This window comes from Octopus sinensis, linkage group LG6 (genome assembly GCF_006345805.1).
Source record: "Octopus sinensis linkage group LG6, ASM634580v1, whole genome shotgun sequence".
NCBI classification, from domain to species: domain Eukaryota; kingdom Metazoa; phylum Mollusca; class Cephalopoda; order Octopoda; family Octopodidae; genus Octopus; species Octopus sinensis.
The window spans coordinates 18700911-18722932 of NC_043002.1; the positions used below are offsets into that span (position 1 = coordinate 18700911).

Here is a 22022-nt window from a genome sequence, read left to right on the forward strand (position 1 = left end):
GCGGTTCGGCAAAGAGACCGATAGAATAAGTACTGGGCTTACAAAGAATAAGTCCTGGGGTCGAGTTGCTCGATTAAAGGCAGTGCTCCAGCATGGCCGCAGTCAAATGACTGAAACAAGTAAAAGAATAAAGAGTAAGATAGATGCGAATGTGTTCCTCTGCATGTGTGTGTGTATGTGTATATCAGTAACACAGAGCTACACACTCTTAAATCAATTATCAATGAAACAGGATACTATGTGGGTGGTATGTAGGCAAGAGAAAAAAAAAATCTGTGTGACTATATATGGAGATATATCTCGGGTAAGTCATACAACACAACAGGGTGACATGTAATGAAGGAAGTTTCTTCTGCTCTCGCATGTATATCTTTGCAAATAATAAGGAAAGGCTGACTATGAAAGTTGTAGTGCCTGCCATAACCAGCAACCGCCTTGTGAGAACTAGCTTGTAGGTCTGTGAATGGCATGAAAATGTTGTAAAGATGTGTTTGCACTTGTATATGTGTACTTTACTCACACACACACACACAAATAAATATATATATACACACATATACATATATATATATATACACATACACACATTTACTTATATATGCATATACAAAACACACACACATACATATGTGTGTGTATTAGTCAAATCGTCCAATCCATGCTAGCATGGAAAGTAGATGTTAAACGATGATGATGATGATGAAGATACACACACACACATACACACACATTTACTTATATCTGCATATACAATACACACATACAAAGGTATATAAATACACACATATATATATATGCATACATAAATATGTGTGCGTAGATAGATATACATATATGCACACACACACACACACACACACAAACATTCATATACACATTCACATACATCATCATCATCATCATCATCATTTAGCGTCCGTTTTCCATGCTAGCATGGGTTGGACGGTTCTACTGGGGTCTGTGAAGCCAGAAGGCTTCATCAGGCCCAGTCAAATCTGGCAGTGTTTCTACGGCTGGATGCCCTTCCTAACGCCAACCACTCCGTGAGTGTAGTGGGTGCTTTTTACGTGCCACCCGCACTGGTGCCAGACAGAGCTGGCAAACGGCCACGAACGGATGGTGCTTTTTATGTGCCACGGCACGAGGGCCAGGCGAGGCTGGCAACGGACACGAAACGGGGCGGTGCTGGCAACGGTCGCGAAACGGAAAGTTCTCTTACATGCCACCGGCACTGGTAACACATCTGCAATTTCCATTGATCGATTTCCATTGATCGATTTCGATTCTGATCCTCACTTGCCTCAATGGGTCTTCACAAGCAGAGTTTCGACATGCCACCGGCACTGGTAGCACATCCGCAATTTCCATTGATCGATTTCGATTCTGATCCTCACTTGCCTCAACACGTCTTCACAAGTAGACGTCTTCACAACACATATATAATCATGGCATAGAAATATAAATATTTCATTTTCTTTCTTACATGTTTTTCCATGCTAGCATGGATTAGAGTTGGCCAGGCGTGGTCTAGCCTCTCTCTACTCATGACTTTTCCCTTCATTCTCGTGGAATTTCTGAAATAAGTGTTAGTTGCCCCTATTAACTGATTATAAATGTCCTTCTTGTTGCGAACCCTTATTTGTTGCTCAAGTCAGGGATGGTTGAAGGCATGAAGTGAACAAATGATTTATTGACATTAGTGTCAAGAACACTGTTTATAACCAGCAACTTTTATTGCACACGAATGTATGTATCATAATCATCATCATCATCATCATCATCATCATCATTATTTAATGTAGGAGTGGCTGTGTGGTAAGTGGCTTGCTTATGAACCACATGGTTCCGGGTTCAGTCCCACTGCATGGCACCTTGGGCATGTGTCTTCTACTATAGCCTTGGGCCAACCAAAGCCTTGTGAGTGGATTTGGTAGACGAAAGAAGCCTGTTGTATATATGTATATATATTTGTATGTGTGTATGTATATGTTTGTGTGTCTGTGTTTGTTCCCCCCAAAATCGCTTAACAACTGATGCTGGTGTGTTTATGTCCCCATAACTTAGCGGTTCGGCAAAAGAGACCAATAGAATAAGTTCTTGGGTCAATTTGCTTGACTAAAGGCGGTGCTCCAGCATGGCCGCAGTCAAATAACTGAAGCGAGTAAAAGAGTCTGTTACCCATGCTAGCATGGGTTGGATGGTGTCATCAGAGCTGGGTAGCTGCACCAGACTCCAGTCTGATTTTGCATGGTTTCTACAGCTGGATGCCATTCCTAACACCAACCACTTTACAGTGTGTGCTGCATACTTTTATGTGGCACCATACAGGCACTTTTACATATCACTGCACAGGTGCTTTTACGTGACCCTACCACAAGTGCTTTATGTGAAGGTGTGGCTGTGTGGTTAAGAAGTTTGCTTCACAGCCATATGGTCTTGGGTTCAATCCAAGTGCATGGCACCTTGAGCAAAGATCAAAGCGTTATGAGTAAATTTAGTAGGCATAAACTGAAAGCCTGCATTATTAATACTTATATTAATAATTGGATATATATATATATATATCCAATTGCAGCATGGAAGGTGTTTATAAGCCATTTAAAAACATAAAAACTGTTAGATTCACTTCAGCATTTAAATTTAATTTGTTAAATAAATTTAAATATTGAAGTGAATCTAACGGTTTTTGTGTTGTTAAATGGCTTATAAACACTTTCCACACTGCAATTGTTTTTGTTTCAGGACACGATGTTGGATCAAGTCACTTGCTATGCAAGTACATCTCCGTAACATATATATATCATCATCATCATTCTCGTTTACCGTCCGTTTTCCATGCTGGCATGGATGGGTTGGACAGTTTGACTGGGTTCTGGGAAGCCAGGAGGCTGCAGCAGGCTCCAGTCTGATCTGACAGTATTTCTACAGCTAGATGCCCTTCCTAACATCAACCACTCCGAGAGTGTAGTGGGTGCTTTTTACGTGCCACCGGCACGGGGATCACAACTACAATTTCCATTTGATTTTGATGTACTTAACTCCATAGATCTCCTCAAGCACACACACACACATATGTATACAGGGTTGGCCAAAAGTCATCTGACAGTAAATCAAAATTCCATAAATACTATCTGTAATTCTGTATTGACTCGAATGGGAAAATGTGTCACTCAAGAAGGACTGCAGTTTGAACAATTTTTATCATATTTCATATTCAGATGCTTTTATTGAATTCTAAAATCAATTATCAATGAAACAGGATACTATGTGGGTGGTATGTAGGCAAGAGAAAAAAAAAATCTGTGTGACTATATATATCTCGGGTAAGTCTTACAACACAACAGGGTGACATGTAATGAAGGAAGTTTCTTCTACTCTCACATGTATATCTTTGCAAATAATACAGCCCTGTATATATTGGTGCACTTGGTTTTGTGAATGAATGCCTAAGTGATAGTCTGGAGTTTTCAGAAACTGAAATTAACCAGCTAACAGGAACATTACTAATACAATCTGTAAGTGGAACAGCAAAAATATGCAAGACTTTTCTCAAGTTCAGAATGTGAGTTTGTTTTTGTTTTTCTACATCCCAACTATGGAGATTTATATCTTTACTAGAATCCAGCTTCTTCCTTACTGGAAGATTTCAAATAATTAAAAACAGAAGAGAAAATGCATACATGTGTGTATGTTTGTGTGTGTGTTCTTTGTAATTGTCATCACTTTTACATCCACTTCTGTAAGCTCTCATGGATTGGATGGATCTTGTCATGTACAACAAAGCCTCGCTGTTTGTTGCTGTCCTTTGTCATTTCCTCCATGAAGTTTAGCCTCTTATGACAAGTTTCCACCACTTACTCTAATATCTGATGGTGTGTGTGTGTGTGTGTGCATATTTGTGTATGCACGAATAAATAAGTCCTGAACTAAATATAGCTTACGTGTAGACCAAACTGCTTGGTTCTTCCTGATAAAAAAGCATCTATCAAGGAGCGGTCAGCCATATTGAAACCTAGGAGGTTGTATGTAATTTTAACATCCATTCTTTGTTCAAGGGTTTCCATTAGTGGCATAAATGAAGAGAATTATTCTGTAAAGACCTTTGGTCGAAGAAGAGGCAAAATTAACCTGGTATGATTTGAACTTGGAATGTAAAGTGATGTGACTAAATATTACTAGGTATTTTACCCAATGTTCTCCCTCTCTGTTCTGCCCCTCACTAATTAGATGAAATAAAATAAGAATATCTAGAAAACTATCAAAGATTTAATGTGTAATTTAAAATTTTTTTTTATTTATTTTATTAAAAATGTTATGTCTGCCTGGATGTGTTGAGCATGACTTGAGTACAAGAAGTTTGCTTCCCAACCACATAGTTTCAGGTTCAGTCCCACTGCATGGCACCTTGGGCAAGTGTCTTCTTCCACAGCCTTGGGCCATCTAAAGCCTTGTAAGTGGATTTGGTAGCTGGAGAAAATGGAAAAATTAACCCTTATATTCCTCTGACCACTTCTACCTCATGTTTCTATCCATCTCTTACACTCCTCCGTCACTCTTACAACCTTAACCACTCCTGCTGATTTTCCATGCTCTCCTCTGTTCACCTTCTTGGACATGTTATCATGAGGGTATGTTCAGGTGTCACATCACTACCATATTTCCTCCTTTTTGTGGCATCATTCCAGCTATCCTCACTCACCCATGTAAAATGTAAAGTAGCCATGAATCTCCCCCACAACAAATCTGTCCCTATTTTTCTCATCATATATTAATCTTTCAGTACCTCACATAAAGTGGCCACCCTATTTTCTATTCTGCCTCTCAGGCGAAGGTGCTCTTTAGTCTTGCAGCTTACAAGGTAGCCTCACTAGGGCTGGTCCTACTCTGTAAAGTGACTGGTTTTTGGAGGAGCATCCAGCCATAGAAGCCATGTGGAAACTGAGACACTGCAGCATCCCCATAACTTAGCAGTTCAGCAAAAGAGACCTATAGGAAGAGGGCTAGTTAATTAGATCGACCCTAGTATGCAACCAGTACTTCATTTATCGCCCCCGAAAGGATGAAAGACAAAGTTGACCTCAGCAGAATTTGATCCTATCTAACTGTCCAACTCATGATGCCAGCATAGAAAGCAGGCAAAAAATAGTGATGATGATGAGGATATATGCATGGTTCTGGGTTCAGTCCCACTGCATGGCACCTTGGGTAGGTGTGTCTACTATAGCCTCAGGTCAACCAAAGCCTTGTGAGTTGAGTTGGTAGACAGAAACTGAAAGAAGCCTGTCGTATGTATTTGTGTTTCTGTGTTTCTCCCTCATCTCTATTGCTTGACAACCGATGCTGGTGTGATAACGTCTCCGTAACTTAGCAGTTCAGCAAAAGAGACCTATAGAATAAGTGCTAGGCTTACAAAGAATAAGTCCTGGGGTCGATTTGTTCGACTAAATGCAGTGCTCCAGCATGGCCACTGTCAAATGACTGAAACAAATAAAAGAATAATCATTATCATCATGCTGTGTTCGAAACCCATGAAGGTGACTGGTTTCCATGCATTGTTCTTAGGACTCAATGAGATATGTAGCAATCATATATTGGTGTTGAAGTGATAGAAAGAGAAATGGTCGGAGGAGTAATAGTGTAAAATATGGAAAGATTGAATGTGAAAGACATAGTGAACATCTGTGTGTGTGTGTGTGTGTGTGTGTGTGTGTGCTCGTGTGTGTATGTTTGTACGTGTGCAAGAGAGAGGAAGGGAGACTGATGTTTACAGCTCTGCCAATATTGGAAGCTATGATGTCATTGGCACACAAGTACATGTGATGTCTTAGTCACCAAACTGTAGTGTCGAGATTTTTTGTTCATTGATTTCTATTTAACTGTCCTTTGTGTGTGGCTGTAGTTTGGTGGTCATATCGAGGGAGGGGTTATGGCAGTTTGCGACAGTGCTGGAGGAGCATTTATAGCGGTTGTGGCAGTGTTCGGGGGGTGGGGGTGCATTTATGACTGTGGTGGTTGATGGGTAGGGGAGTTGCTGCTGTAAAAATCTCTCATCAGCCAGTCAATAGGTGTGTTGCACAATAGAGGGTTTTTATTATTTTTAAAAATTTTTTGTTTCAACAGTGCTAAAACCAATGCTAATAAATATTATAGCTGTGGTTTCTGTTATTATTGTTCTATGAATAGCTGTTGCTATGACGTGTGTGGGAGGGAGAAAAATTGTCTTTTTACAAGTGAGCCATTTATTGTCAGGTGATATTTTTTTTTTTTGTTTCTTATTTCTTGTGTTGGACAATGAAACTACACCTCATTCAGACCACAGGGATTGGTTGATAAATGTTTCCAACACAACACACACATCTGATTTCAGACGTCAGCGGCAAATATTTTTGTGATTTTTACATAATACTTACTCTGAGTATTTTTTTTTTACTCTAGGCACAAGGCCTGAAATTTTTAGGAAGAGGGCTAGTTAATTAGATCGACCCTAGTATGCAACTAGTACTTCATTTATCGGCCCCGAAAGGATGAAAGACAAAGATTACCTCAGCGGAATTTGAACTCAGAAAGTAAAGACACATGAAATACTGCTAAGCATTTCACCTGGTGTGCTAACGTTCTGCCAGTTCACCGCTTTACTTACTCTGAATATTCTATTAAAAATATCTCTAATATCATAATTTAATTAAGTTAGCATCCTACCAATTAACTGCACTATTATTTTGTGGTGCACTTGGTCCAAGAACATATCACCTCAGGCCAACAAGGCAAAAACATCTTTGTCAAGGGTCAATGAATTTGTTTATGTTGACCCCTGGCAGTGATGTCTATATGACTATCCAAGGGTCAATAAACACCTGAATCAATTTTGAATGTTAAGGATGCTGATTAGCGAAATGAATCTTAAAGAACCAGGTTATCTAAGGCTAAACCTCACTAATTTCCAGCTAAATATTAATGCAAAAGATAGTATTCACTAAACATATTTTTCGTATTAAATATTTTGATTACATCACTATAATATGACTTCATTTTTTTTTTTATGAATTTCATTAAGTATTTTCATTAAATTTCGTTTAAATATTTCTTATCAAAAAGTGGTAATGACACAAAAGAATAAAGGAATTATTGTTTCTAAATCAAAAAAAGATTTATTAATTATACTTTCTAATCATGGCCGTTTGCCAGCCTGCTCTGGCCCCTGTGCTGGTGGCACATAAAAAAACACCCACTACACTCACGGAGTGGTTGGCGTTAAGAAGGGCATCCAGCTGTAGAAGCACTGCGAAATCAGACTAGAGCCTGGTGCTGCCTCCATGAACCCGTTTGAACCATCCAACCCATGCTAGCGTGGAAAACGGACATTAAATGATGATGATGATGATGAATTTTATTTTAGAAATTTACATGATTGGGATTAACAAGTTATCTGCAATTCCATTAAGGAGTTGTATAAGAAGCTTCTCAACCCCTGCCTTATGTGGTTTCTTGACCTGCTAGGAATAACAGCTAATTCTCTCTCATCATTTCCTGCTGTCTTATAGGACAAGTTGGATAAAGTGATATCATGTGTGTCTTGATTTTTGAATAAGTATACTGTGTGCCACCCAGCATTTCACAAGAGACAACTATAACGGTTGGAGACTCAAACACACACACACGACAGGTTTCTTTCAATTTCATTTACCAAATCCACTCACAAGCCTTTGGTCAGCCTGAGTGTTTTGAATACATTTGCCCCAGATGCTGTGAAGTGAGACTGAACTCAAGATCACATGGCTGGGAAGCAAATTTCTTAAGCACACAACCTGGGATTACTTCTTGCTCAAGCCAGAAGACTTGAATAAATAACAATTATATTTTGCCTGACTCACAATGTCAGCAGTAGTAAACAAAACACTGGTTAATTTTATGCAACTCATACACAAAGAAAACTGTATTACACACAAGAGAAAAAAATTATATATGACTAAAGCAAGCACATTAACATACAACTAAATTTAACGTCATGTGTCAGTTGGAAAGTAATATACAAACTGTATTACACCCCCATCCGAACATGTAATGGTTTTAATTCTATGGTGTTTACATGTACCTAAGTACACAAAGGTGTCCCATGAAACAAAAGAAAAAAGATTGTTGTACGCATAAAAATATAAAGGCATAGGAGTGGCTGTGTGGTAAGTAGCTTGCTTACCAACCACATGGTTCCGGGTTCAGTCCCACTGTGTGGAACCTTAGGCAAGTGTCTTCTATTGTAGCCTCGGACTGACCAAAACCTTGTGAGTAGATTTGGTAGACGGAAACTGAAAGAAGCCTGTCGTATATATGTGTATATATATATATGTGTGTGTGTGTGTGTATATGTTTGTGTGTCTGTGTTTGTCCCTCCAGCATCGCTTGACAACTGATGCTGGTGTGTTTATGTCCCGATAACTTAGCGGTTCGGCAAAAGAGACCAATAGAATAAACACTAGGCTTACAAACAATAATTCCTGGGGTCGATTTGCTCGACTAAAGGCGATGCTCCAGCATGGCCACAGTCAAATGACTGAAACAAGTAAAAGAGTAAAAGAGATAAACTGGAGCCAATGATAGAACCACTATTTTCATATTTTCATCATCATCATTTTAATGTCCTCTTTCCATGCTGGTATGGGTTGGATGGTTGACGGGTCTGAGGATTGCATTATTCTGCATTGTCTGAATTGGTGTGGTGTCTACAATTGGATGACCTTCCTAACAGTTTGCTGAGTTTACTAAGTGTACTGGGTTCTTTTTTGATGACACCAGCACTAGTGGGGTTGCTATGTAGCTTGCAAAACTAAGGTCCCTTTTGGTTTAGTGAGCTGCAATTAAGAGTCTCATTTCCAAAATAGTCACTTCATTACCATAGATTTTCTTATTTCTTTATTACCCACAAGGGGCTAAACACAGAGGGGACAAACAAGGACAGACAAAGGTATTAAGTCGATTACATCGACCCCAGTATGTAACTGGTACTTAATTTATTGACCCCAAAAGGATGAAAGGCAAAGTCGACCTCAGCGGAATTTGAACTCACAACGTAAAGACAGACGAAATACCACTAAGCATTTCGCCCAGCGTGCTAACGTTTCTGCCAGCTTGCCACCTTTAAATTACCATAGATTTTCTGTCACATGCATACTGATTCATGTTTCTCAACACTAACAATTAGATATTCTTTTTTCTTCAATGTTTCCCTCTGTTATCAAACTGTTTCATGTTCTTATTCTATTTACAGCAAAACAACATAAAGCAGAACTTAGGGAAAATACTTGTCAACTGACAAACATTCGAAAAATATTCCTTTGGTAAGTTTTCACCTATGATATTCAGTTCATTTAACAATGCAAACCAATGATGTCTCCTTTATTTGACCATTCAACTTGTTAGAAATAAAAGTCACAAAAAAACAAAAAAAAGCAAAATGGAAAGAACACATTGAATATTGTTGTCTCTGATATGCACCAACAACTAAGGGTCCTTGCATGGCTTGAGAGTTTTTCATCATATATCTGCTTGATCTGAACTGACCTTGGGGAACAAACACAAACAACATCAATATTCACTTAACACACCACTAATCATCTTTTGTTTTGAATTCCTTTGAAGAATATCTCTTGTCTAACTGCCAAAAAATGATACAAGAGTTATATTCCTAAGGCAATAATATGAGGGTTATACTCCTATAGCAATAATATAAAGGTTATACCCATACAACAAACTACCCACCATACACATACCTATTACACACATCCCTAAACCTTGGCTCTTCGAGTTTAATGGTTGGTTGGTTGGTTGGAGTTACACCAATTCTATGCTATCCCTGACCCATCAGACACAGCCAGATGAGTAACTGAAACAACCTGCTTTGACCTGTACCTCTACATTCCACATGATCAAAACTCATAAGCTCAAATCATCCAGCAGTTTAAGCAAAGAAAATTATCTAATCTGCAGTGTTTAGGGAAAATCTCTCTCTCCTACAAACGGCTTTTACCCTCTACTACAACTCCTATAAGACTGTCATATGAAAAATGAAAGACATCTCCATGCATCACACAACTCTCAAGTTATCCCATCTCCTAAACTGCAACCAATCCTTTTTGCTCCTTATCATCTCTAACAACTTTGCAGAACCCTTCTTCCACTTTTCAACCATAGTGTTTGTAAGATAGAGAAAACCTTGCCATTTGCTTCTTCCACTCCACCAGGATTTGAACTCAGAATGTAGCGGCAGATGAAATATCGCTAAGCATTTCACCCGGCGTGCTTACCATTTCTGCCAGCTCGCCACCTTCCATTAAGCAAACCTATGACCAAAAGCATTCCAGATTTGACCATCCCCTCCTTTTTGTATATCTAGGACCATACTACATTATCTAATGTGTTATTTTTTAAGAAGGTAGATATTTGATTTAAGAGAGATTTAGCTGCTCTCAGATTGGCTCTGAAGTTGGATTAGTTAGTTAGTTAGTTAATTTGGCTCAAAAGCAAATAGCAAGGCCATGTAGGGGGACATGGAGTTAAGTACAGGGTGGTGTTCATGTAAAGAGTTCAGGCCACTTGAGGTCCAGGGAGGCTTTGAACAAAGCGGTCGTTGGCATCTTCACCATCTCATCTGGCAGCTTGTTCCACGGATCCGCAACCCGGACGGAGAAAGCTCCTCTCCTTCGATTGAGATGAAATCGTCGCAGGTAGAGCTTTTCGGAATGACCCCGCAGCCGACGCTCCGGAGCAGGAGTGAAGAACAGCTCTTTCGAGAGGTTACACTTCCTGCTTATGATGTTGTGGGCGAGAATGAGATCACCACGGCGGCGGCGTTTTTCAAGAGAATAAAGGTCGAGCGTCCTCAGCCTTTCTTCGTAGGACAAATTTTTGAGACCATGAACCAGGCGGGTAGCCAGCCTCTGGACTCTTTCGAGGTGCTGTATGTCTTTGAGGAGATAAGGAGAAGATTACATTTGTACAGTGTAGAAAAAAAAAAAAAAAGTGAAGCAGTGAATTCCAGGATTGCCCAGACTTGGGATGATCAAAACTGAAATGACTGTTCAAACATTCGTTTATATTACATATTATTAAGGTGGCGAGCTGGCTGAAATGCTAGGTCGTCAGACAAAATGCTTAGTGAAATTTCTTGTAACATTCTATGTTCTGAGTTCAAATTCTGTCAAAGTCCACTTCTCATCCTAACAGGGTTGATAAAAATAAGTAGTACCTATTGAGTACTGGGGACAATGTAATCAAGTTATCCCATTCTCTTTAAATCGCTGGCCTTATGTCAAAATCTGAAACCATTATTATTATTATTAATGTGGTGAGCTAGCCAAATCATTTCTTCTCTTGTTACATTCTGAGATTCAAATACTGCCGAGGTCAACTTTGTCTTTAATCCTTTTGGAGTTGGTAAATAAATACCAGATGAGCATTGCAGTCAGTGTATTTGACTTCCCCTTCCCTCAAAATGTTAGGATCTGTGCTTATAGTAAAAATGATTATTATTATTGTTATATTGGATGTCAATTTCCCTTTTCATTACCACACGGGGATAAAATTAACTCACAAATGGCTGAGTACTCCACAGACATGCATAACATTAATGTTATGGGGAGATTCAGACATATCCAGCGTTGCTCAGGATTTAAACGGCGTAGTTTGTATATATGGTACAGTTAAGTTGAAATGTGATACAGGGAAGTACAACATTGATAGCAAAACATTTGTGGAGTAAATGAAGGGCTAATTCGACTAAGTGACATGTCATGCATCTGTTTGGAAGATTCCAGGCCCTAGCCTTGTCATGGAAAAGTGAGTGGAGGTGTGTGATTTTTGAATGCACCAAAAATCTCTCAGTGGATATACTCTCCCTTGCAGCTGTCAGCGCTGTTGCTACCACGCTAAACAATCAGCAGGCATAGGAACTACATCTATATGATAAATTAAGCCTGTGGCTGCACTCAACAGCACCACATGAGAGAAATCTGCATGAAATAAATGATGTGGGAAGGCGGTGGGGGATTGGCTGAAGCTATTAATGCAGCATTCCTGGCCAGGCAAATACTATGCTGCTCATCGCTTTTCGTTGCGCTTGCAGTAGCTGTACATGCAGTATTTTGTGATTGTCTGATTGAAGTTGTGTGTAATGATTCATTTGCTCTCCTTCTTTTCAATTTCTCTGCTACTGTCGTTTTTCGACCAATGGAGGATCTCTTCTTCAGAGACATTATGTCAAGAAATATGATGTAATAAACTAAGATGTCAATTGTACGTTAATAATGAAATGTCGATAAAATAAAGTAAATAATATCAATATCTTAGCAAATTTTAAGAGAAGTTACTTCACAAAGAGTTACCTCCCTTCCCTACAGTACTCATACTTACCACGGGAAAGGGGAATTTCTGACCCCTGAGGCCCCATTACTCATGTGAAAAATTTTAAGAGTTTAAAACCATCTCTGGAACATAAATTATGTATGTTCCTAGTTTGAAGAAAATCAGTTGTGAACTTCAGAAGTTATGCAGGGTTTACACACACACTAAGTTTTATATATGTAGAAAGCAAGCTGGTTGGATCATAAGTGTTAGTGAAAAAACCTTGTGGTATTTCTTCCTATTCTTTATGTTTGGGGCTCAACTTTGCCTTTCATTCTTCAGGGGTTAATAAAATAAAGTATCAGTTAAGTACTGAGATAAATGGTATTGACTAATCTAACCCTTAAGAATTGCAACCTTTCTGTCTATATTAGAAACCATTACCATTATTATTATTATTATCATCAAGGATATTCTCCAGTGTATTGCTTTGTTTGAAAATGAATTTCAGTTGAAGGAAATTTGGCTGCTATTTTCCCCTCATTGACTTGTGCATAAAGTTTAACAAATCATATACTGCAAGGTTGACTTTGAAATGGAAAGAAAAAAAACGCATAACCTCTTTCAAGAGCCATAGTCCTCCACTACCATCAACATACATTTCGTTTTTGTCTGCATATAAATGATCCATAAATATTCACCACTTTGAGGATGCTCATCTGTCTACAGCAGTGGTTCTCAACGATTTTTTGCCCATGGGCCTTTTTTATTACTATCCTATTCTGGTGGACCCTCCAGCGCCATTTAATATTTTATGGATACTTCTGTCAAAATCCCTATTTTGTTATTCACACATTAACTTGTGTAGGTTGAAACTATGAAAAACATCAGAGAATGAAACTTAGCTTTTTCTTGCAACAAATACATCCAAAGTAAGATTCTTTCACGGACACTTAAAATACCAGGGTGGATCTCTGATTTACTATTTTGTCTGTTTAGACCCTGCAAAATCTTATATGGACCCCAGTTGTGAACCACTGGTCTGTAGGCTATAACCAGGAATCAAATACAGGGAAGAGTAAGTGAAATCTATCTATCTGTATAGGTCGTCTCTCAGTACGCCCCAAGACTGTTTCCACACATTTCCCCACTTTCATCTCGATCTTCCATAATGGTCCTGTACCCCTTCTATACCAGTATCTCCAGCAAGTTGTTGATAGATTGTCTTCCTCTTTCCTCTCCTGGTTTTTCCTTCCATTGGTTGCCGGAGCACTAGCTTGTTAGCAATTTCATCAGTGGGTCTGATGCAGTGTCCAGCTAGCCTCAGCCTTCTATGTTGTATCTTCAAGGTTACGAGTGGTAGTCCCTGGTATAAGTCAGCATTTGTTGTATGACTCTTCCAGGAGACATTGAGTGCTGTTCTAAGCATCCTCGTACAACAACTGTCCAACTGCTTCTTCAATGCTTTAGAGCCTTAACAGGGAGGCTACCATTATCTATGTAGACTTTAAAAAGGCTTTTGATTCAGTACATAGAGGAATGTTGATGAAGATACTTAACCCTTTAGTGTTCAGAATACTCTGTTAAATGTAATACTTTTTCACGCAAATTGTTTTGAATTAATCATGCATTATCTTATAGCTTTGAGGTTTCAATGATGTGATTGTTTATTTTCAGAATGGCATTGTAGGTTAGGAGTGAGAGGCTAGATATCGCCAGTTTGAATATAAAACATATAGAATATATTGGGCCGGATTTGGCCGGTTTAAACACTAAAGGGTTAAAGCATGTGATAGTCCACCAAGAATTCTGAGAGCAATAAGTAAGCTGTATGAGAACACCAGAGCGAAAGTGATCACTCCTGGTGGAGAGACGGAATACTTTGAAGTCAAAGCTGGAGTATTACAAATGAAATAGTAGCTAGGTATTGAACCAGTTTTGCATTGGAAACTGCAGCCGAGCACTATAGGAAATTTAAAAAATGACAGGAAGACTAAGTCTCCAGTGACAACCCTATAATCCAATGTTTTGTTTTGTGCTAATTTTTTTTTTATACTTTCACTGAACTTGTTTTCTTTGTTTTCTTTCCAGTCACACCTGTCTGCAACCAACAGAAATCTATCACAATGAATTGCAATTGGTTCTGGAGTATTCTCTGGTTTATAATCTTATTGGTGTTTGGCCTTCCGATTGGCCTTCTCTGTGCTATCCTGTTTGTCTTGATCAGTCCATGTGCAGCCTGCTGTAATGGCTGCGTAGAGCTAATGAACCTCTTGGACAGAGGACTCAAACTGCCACTGACTTGTGCACAAAACATGGTTGTGGGTAAATCTCCATGTTAAAAAAGGGAAGAAAAAAATTTTTTTTAAATCTATGAAATCCTGTCACCCGCCCCCTACCAACATAACCGATTCCCTCCATCATAATTTATATAAAAACATAAAAAAAAAACCTGTTTTCTTTTTCTTTTTTTAACATTTCGAAAATAAAATTTCAATGTATTGTAATCTTCTTAAAAGTCCATGTGGAAAAGCCGAACGGTACACTGAAGGCTCAAAAACGACGACGCCGTGGAGATCTCATTCTTTGCTCACAACATCATAAGCGGAAAGTGTAACCTCTCGAAAGAGCTGTTCTTCACTCCTGCTCCAGAGCGTCGGCTGCGGGGTCATTCCGAAAAGCTCTATCTGCGACGGTTTCATCTCAATCGAAAGAGAGGGGCTTTCTCCGTCCGGGTTGCGGATCCGTGGAATAAGCTGCCAGACGAGATGGTGAAGACACCAACGACCGCTCGGTTCAAAGTCTCCCTTGACCTCAAGTGGCCTGAACTCTTTACATGAACACCACCCTGTACATAACTCCATGGCCTTGCTTTTTGCTTTTTGAGCCAAAAAATTAACTAACTAACTAACTAATTATTTTTCAGGCTTTTAACCTCTTCTTTAGAGCATATGTACATTTACACTTCAGTTCAACTCATTCAGTCTCCAATCAGGAAGTCTTAAGATGATGATAACCAGAAACTGAACTGATCAAGCTTATCATACATGCTGTAAAGTGGTTGGCATTAAGAGAGGCATCCAGCTATCAAGACAATATCAAACAGACGCTGGGATATGATGCAGTCCTTGGGCCTACTGGATCCTGCCAAATCATACAAACTATGTCAGCATGATGATGATAATGATACCAACCCAGCTGAGACCACTCATGGTCCTGTGATACAAACTTCCTGTTTTGAAGTGATGTACATAAAAACTTTTCATGAATATCTCATGTCAATTTATGTACTAAACACCAGCTTTACAATGACAAAGTGATTTTACTTGTTTCAGTCATTTGACTGCGGCCATGCTGGAGCACTGCCTTTAGTCAAGCAAATCGACCCCAGGACTTATTCTATCGGTCTCTTTTGCCGAACTGCTAAGTTACAGGGACGTAAACACACCAGCATTGGTTGTCAAGCAATGTTGGGGGGGACAAACAGACACACACATATATATATACATATATATGATGGGCTTCTTTCAGTTTCCGTCTACCAAATCCACTCACAAAGCTTTGGTCGGCCTGAGGTTATAGTAGAAGACACTTGCCCAAGGTGCAGTGCAGTGGGACTGAACCTGGAACCATGTGGTTGGTAAGCAAGCTACTTACCACACAGCCACTCCTGGGAGTTAACATTTTAAGGATGTGGTCCTGGTTATTTTAGGGATGTGCTCTTACTGAGTGAGATCTCATGAAGCTGTGAGGGCCTAATATTGAAGCAACTTTGTGGCAATACTGCTCATGTTTTTAGGTTGGGTTCAGTGCAGTATGGGTGATGGTTGTGTTTTTTGCTACTAAGACAAGATTGGAGACCTCCAGTAGGGCCATAGCATTCATAGAATCAAATGGAACCTCCACCCATGGAATCAACCCAGGTTTGTCATGTAGTGATTGTAAACGACATACATATTGGGAATGCTAGGGAGGAACAAAGAATAGTATTAAGTGTATAAGCATGGCCAGCATTGGACATAGAAAATGTGATGGGAAGCAAAGCATTGATGTGTAAAATGATAAAACTGAATCCTGGGACACAGCAGTGTTGATAGAGTTTGAGACAGAAAGAGCTGTCACCACGCAAACTTAGTGCAGATCCAAGAGATGGCAAACAGATGGAGCCAATTAATAAGTAATATCAAAAAGGAAATTTGTATATCTGACATGGTTGGGTCAAAATTTCTCTAAAGAATGACCCATTGGTCAGCGATGTCAGACAGTAGGTCTCCAGTGGCTCTTGCTTCACTGCAGTGAGAACACTTCATGCACTTTGGCTTTGTTGGGCATTTTCAATAATGTACTCACAGCCAGTATGTGTAAACAAAACCCATTGCCATTGATGAAAACATGGATTTCAAGGCCAAATGATATTGAAGATTTTATACGAATGTATTCGAGTGAGATCGTTGCCAGTGCCGCTGGACTGGCTTCTGTACAGGTGACACATAAAAAAGCACCATTTGAGTGTGGCCGTTGCCAGTACTGCTTGACTGGCCCTTGTGCCGGTGGCATGTAAAAGCACCTACTACACTCTTGGAGTGGTTGGTGTTAGGAAGGGCATCCAGTTGTAGAAACTTTGCCAGATCAGATTGGAACCTGGTGCAGCCATCTGGTTCGCCAGTCCTCAGTCAAATCGTCCAACCCATGCTAGCATGGAAAGCAGACGTAAAACGATGATGATGATGAATAACAGTGAATAAACAGTTATTGGTGTTGCAAGTAACAGCACATGAGCGAATTTGAACTCAAAATACAGAGGGCTGGAACAGATAATGCAAGGTATCCCGTCTTAGCTTGACATTTCCATAAGTTCAGTGCCCTGCACTGATATTTTTATCAGCTCCTAAGATGGAAGCAAAATAGATTTCAGTGAGATTTGAATTCAAAGTCTAGGTATTTGAAACAAATACCGCAAAACATTCTACCCAACAATGTCATTTTAATGCCTATAACTTCTGCTTAACTAAAAGTTCACATCTGTTTCCACAATGCTCATTTCATTACATAATTAAAATCTGGTTTTCAACTCAACACATTTGCTTAACATGACAATGCTATAATAGTCTCAAAATAAAAATAGATGGGCAATTGCTGCCATTGGCTATAAGCATAATGTGTTAATAAAACATTCATTTAGTTCATAATTTACATTCAACGGATATTTGTCCTCATCTTGTGTGTTGTTAACACAACGTTTCGGCTGATATACCCTCCAGCCTTCTTCAGGTGTCTTGGGGAAATTTTGAACCTGGGTTCTCATTCCTAAGGTATTTTTCGATATTATTATTATTATTATTCAGGTTACTGCTTGGAATTGAACTCAGAATCTTGGGGTTAGTAGCCTGTGCTCTTAACCACTACGCCATATGCCTGTAGGCATAATAATAATAATAACATCAAAAATTTCCTTAGGAATGAGAACCCAGGTTCGAAATTTCCCCAAGACACCTGAAGAAGGCTGGAGGGTATATCAGCTGAAACGTTGTGTTAACAACAAACAAAATGAGGACAAATATCCATCGAATGTAAATAATTCCTCATCTCTTAAATATAGAACTGTATTCATTTAGTTGTTCAAAAAATAATTTGCAATTTACTCAAAAGACAAGAGCAATTCTTCAAAAGGTTGGTTCTGTTACCTTGACAGATACCATTGTCCCTACTTAATAGAGACAGGAATAGAAGGACACAGTCTAATGCTTCAGTAACAAATTAACTTGAATTTAAAATAGCATCTACGAAAAACAAATGAAGTCAGTTATATAATATGAATCATATTTATATATACTCAGTAGATATTCCATCTACCAAATCCACTCAAAAGACTTTGGTTGGCCCAGGGTTACAACAGAAGACACTTGTCCAAGGCACTGTGCAATAGGACAAAATCCAAAACCATGTGATTAAGAAACAAACTGTTTAACTAATCATATTGGACAATTATCATTTCTATGTCTACTTTTCTATGCTTACAAAGATAAGATAGAATTCAGTGAGCCAGACTTTCTAGTTAGATACCCTTGTTGCCAACACTCACCTGTTCCCAAGCAAGGTAATATTTCCCCATGGCTAGAGATGCTTGCCGCCTAAATTACACAAAGATGAAAATAATATTGATATCTCATTTTAACAGATATATTTACCAAAATTAGATGAAAATATCTTGAAATACTAAAGAGTAAATTTATTCAATAAAATCGCCATTGGCTTCAATCATGGCCTCCAGATGACTTCGGAATCTCCTGCAACTCTTTTGGACAGTCTCCTTGTTTAAGTTGGTGAATGCTGCCATAATCTTTGGTGTTACAAGGAGTTTTGTTGGTCTCTTACTCTACTGCACCCCACACATAATAATCAAGGGGGTTGCAGTCTGGGGAGTTAGGTGGCCAGATGTAGAGGTGATGTGGTCACAGAAATTGTCTGACAGCCATGACTGGGTTCTCCTGTTTGTGTGGCATGGTGCAAACATAGGGTCTTGCAAACATAGGTCACCCTCTTGACCCAGGACAGCATTTATGAAATTCATCTCCCATTGTTGCTAAAACATTCGACTTTAAGCAGTTTAGCCAAAGGAGAAAGAACACCTATGATCTTCTGAAGAGGTTTCATTACCTTCCAAGGAAACAGTTTAGTGTTGGCCACAGGAAGGGCATCCAGCCATAGAAAATTTGCCTCAATGAATTCTGCCCAACCCATACAAGCATAGAAAAATGGATGCTAAAACATTGATGATAAAGACTAAATACTCTTAGAGTTATTAATATTAATATTGTCTCAATCAAACTCATCAGCCTTCGGTATTCTAATAATATAAACTCTTTGCCATGACTAAAGGCACATAGGTAGCAAATATTTTCTACGTAATTATATGAAATTCCCAAATCTTTCAAAATCAGTCCTCTCTTTATATGTTGGCTCTCGGACAATTCAATATTATTACTAGGATTGATAATTCTACTTCAAATTATAGTCCAAAATCTCAAGAGTTCTAGAAATATTTCCAACAAACTTATATTTATGGTCAAGCCTCTGGCAGTGAAGACCTGCTGCGTTTTCGACCCCCAGACTATATCCCTGCTCACTATAACAGCAGAGATGACTACCCGCAAGAGCGAGCCCAATGAGTCAAGAGTAACTGTTTCAGTGCATCTCCCAGGACATTGTCTTTCCCATCTTTGTCTGCTGGGACCTTGAGGGAGAATAAATTACAGAAAATTGTACATTCCCCTCCTTAATGTGAAGTTACTCCATATAGTTTGTAAGAGTGATTCAAAAGTCAAGTTAAAAATAAAGCCAAAAATATGAACATAAAACAAAGTATACAAAATTTTTTAAGATCTAGAAAAATGTTTCATAAAATTTCAATCTCCTGACAAGGTTTAAAAAAAAAAATAAAGATCAAAAAATTAAAAACAAATTAGTTTGGGATAATGAAAAAGAAAAGTGATCTGACAGCTGTCATAATATGGTTTTAGTTAACTTGAACACTTCACTTTAAGTCCTGAACAGTCAAGACTATCTGGGGATTGGCTCAAAGGATGAGCAGGTTGTGTTGTGTTAAGTATTGGCTCAAAGGTTGAGCAGGTCAAGTTATATATAGGAAAAGATATATTCTTTTTCTAGTAATTGCAGTAAGAGCACACTTCCAAATCTTAAAAAAAAAAAGAAAAAAAAATCCACTATCTGACCTAAATTAATTGCAAGAATCAAGTTGAAGTATTTCGTGCAATTCAATTGTCAAGATTATTTAAAATTTTAAATAAAAAACAATTGGAGACAAAACAAAAATACAATAAATGTATTGCAGAAATATATTTTATAACAAAATAAAATGTATAAAGTAAAGAGAAAACATTCTGAAAATGGTAAAATTTATTATTAAATCCTACCTTAAAAAGGATAAAAACAGAAAAAGTGTGTTACTGAATATTAATTGTAGGTGAAAGATGCACCTTGTTCGAAAACAAGGGAAAATAGGTTTACAATTAAGGTAAACTTAATCTTATAATAGTTAGATGTTACAAAGGCTAAGTTTGTAAGTGTAAAGTAATTGGACAGCAAACCAAAGAAGCAATTATATAATAATATTTTTAGCATGCAGCCACACAATGAATTTAGCTGGACTAAAAAGGCCAATGACCATTTGTTGTCCCAAAAACCTCATGGACAGAGTAGAGGAAACCACCCTCTACAGCATCACAATTCAAGTCTACCTCAATGGCTGTAAATGAAATCAAATGAAGCAATAGTGATGTGTGGTTGAAATAAAACAAGCAAGCATATTTAGTCTAAACAAATAGCAATCAATAAGTAATAAGTTTACCCGTGAATAAGTTAACTTGGCATTCTCGGATTATATATATATATATATTATATTATATATATATATATTGTAATAATATGAGGGAATATTATTCCAAACTTACAGGGAAAAATTCAATTTAGAAATACCAAATCAAATTTCACAAAATATAATATATATATATATATAAATTAGAAGGTGATAAAAGGTTTTTGTTTTCTAATTTATATATATATATATATATATATATATTGATAGCAATACAGACAAGTTAAAGGTAATTTATTGGAAAAAAAAAAGTACAATAGCCAGTTATCTTCAACAAATAAAGTATTCAGCATACTTCTGTATTAACAATAAGGATAAGTTATATAGAGAGACTAAGGGAGGTAAGAATAATTTATTAGCCTCACCCAACAAACAAAATTTTTTGACTAGAGGCATTGCTACTGTACCATTACATAGATCCTGAAATCCCACCAATTGTCCTTAGTTTATGATCTGTCTGCAAATAGCAAATTATGAATTAGCCAGTAACAAAGGCCCGCAACTACTATCAAATGTTCAATAACTGAACTAGTTTAAATGGTAGATATCATGGTTTAATATATACAATGTCTAAGGTGGCAAACTGGCAGAATCATTAGCATGCCAGGCAAAATGCTTAGCGGCATTTCATCCATCCTTACATTCTGAGTTCAAATTCCGCCAAGGTCGATTTTGCCTTTCAACTTTTGGGGTTTAATGAAATATGTACCAGTTACACACTGGTAGAAAGGAATATATACAAAATCTCAAGATTATATGAATCACTCTATGTATGTATATTCTTTTATTTGTTTCAGTCATTTAACTGCAGCCATGCTGGAGCACTGCCTTAAAGGGTGTTTTAGTTAAAGAAAATGATATCATGACTTATTCTTTGTAAGCCTAGTACCTATTCCATCAGATCTCTTTTGCCGAACTGCTAAGTTACAGGGTTGTAAACACCAACATCAGTTGTCAAGCGATGGTTGGGGGGACTGACAGACAGACACACACAAATCAAATCAAATCAAAACAAATCAAAATAGATGAACATCAGTGGAATTGTATTCTTTGTGGTACCAGTGCCGGTGGCACACAAGAAAACCACCCAAACGTGGCCGTAACCAGTACCGCATCGACTGGCCTCCGTGCTGTGGGCACAACAAACACCATCCGATCGTGGCCGTTCGCCAGCCTCATCTGGCACCTGTGCCGGTGGCACATAAAGACACCATCCGAAGACCCGGCGACGTAGTCAGTCCACCTGTGCATACCTTCCCTCTTATGACACTTGTGAAGACCTGTTGAGGCAAGT

General features: G+C 38.3%; 1 protein-coding gene and 1 long non-coding RNA gene across 7 annotated transcripts in view; one reads left to right on the plus strand and one right to left on the minus strand.

Annotated features, from left to right (window-relative positions):
• The window catches only part of LOC115213080, a 52696-nt gene extending 37912 nt beyond the window's left edge, over positions 1-14784 (plus strand). For 5 of the 6 annotated variants that reach the window (XR_004999575.1, XR_003881785.2, XR_004999577.1 and 2 more), the window contains exons 2-3: positions 9263-9332; positions 14425-14784. Coding sequence is in view for 1 of the 6 variants with exons in the window: in XM_036503656.1 (XP_036359549.1) it covers positions 9263-9332; positions 14425-14581 (227 nt within the window). In the remaining 5 variants the exon portion in view is untranslated. Of the gene's footprint in view, positions 1-6043; positions 6066-9262; positions 9333-14424 lie in introns of those variants that run through there. The other variant, XR_004999578.1, reaches the window with a different exon arrangement.
• A 5395-nt stretch (positions 14785-20179) lies between these two features.
• LOC118763714 lies at positions 20180-21605 on the minus strand. The gene is made up of 2 exons (XR_004999468.1): positions 21413-21605; positions 20180-21372 (listed from the first exon to the last, which is right to left on the minus strand). It is a non-coding gene; the product is annotated as an uncharacterized LOC118763714 (long non-coding RNA).
• Positions 21606-22022: the final 417 nt, after the last annotated feature.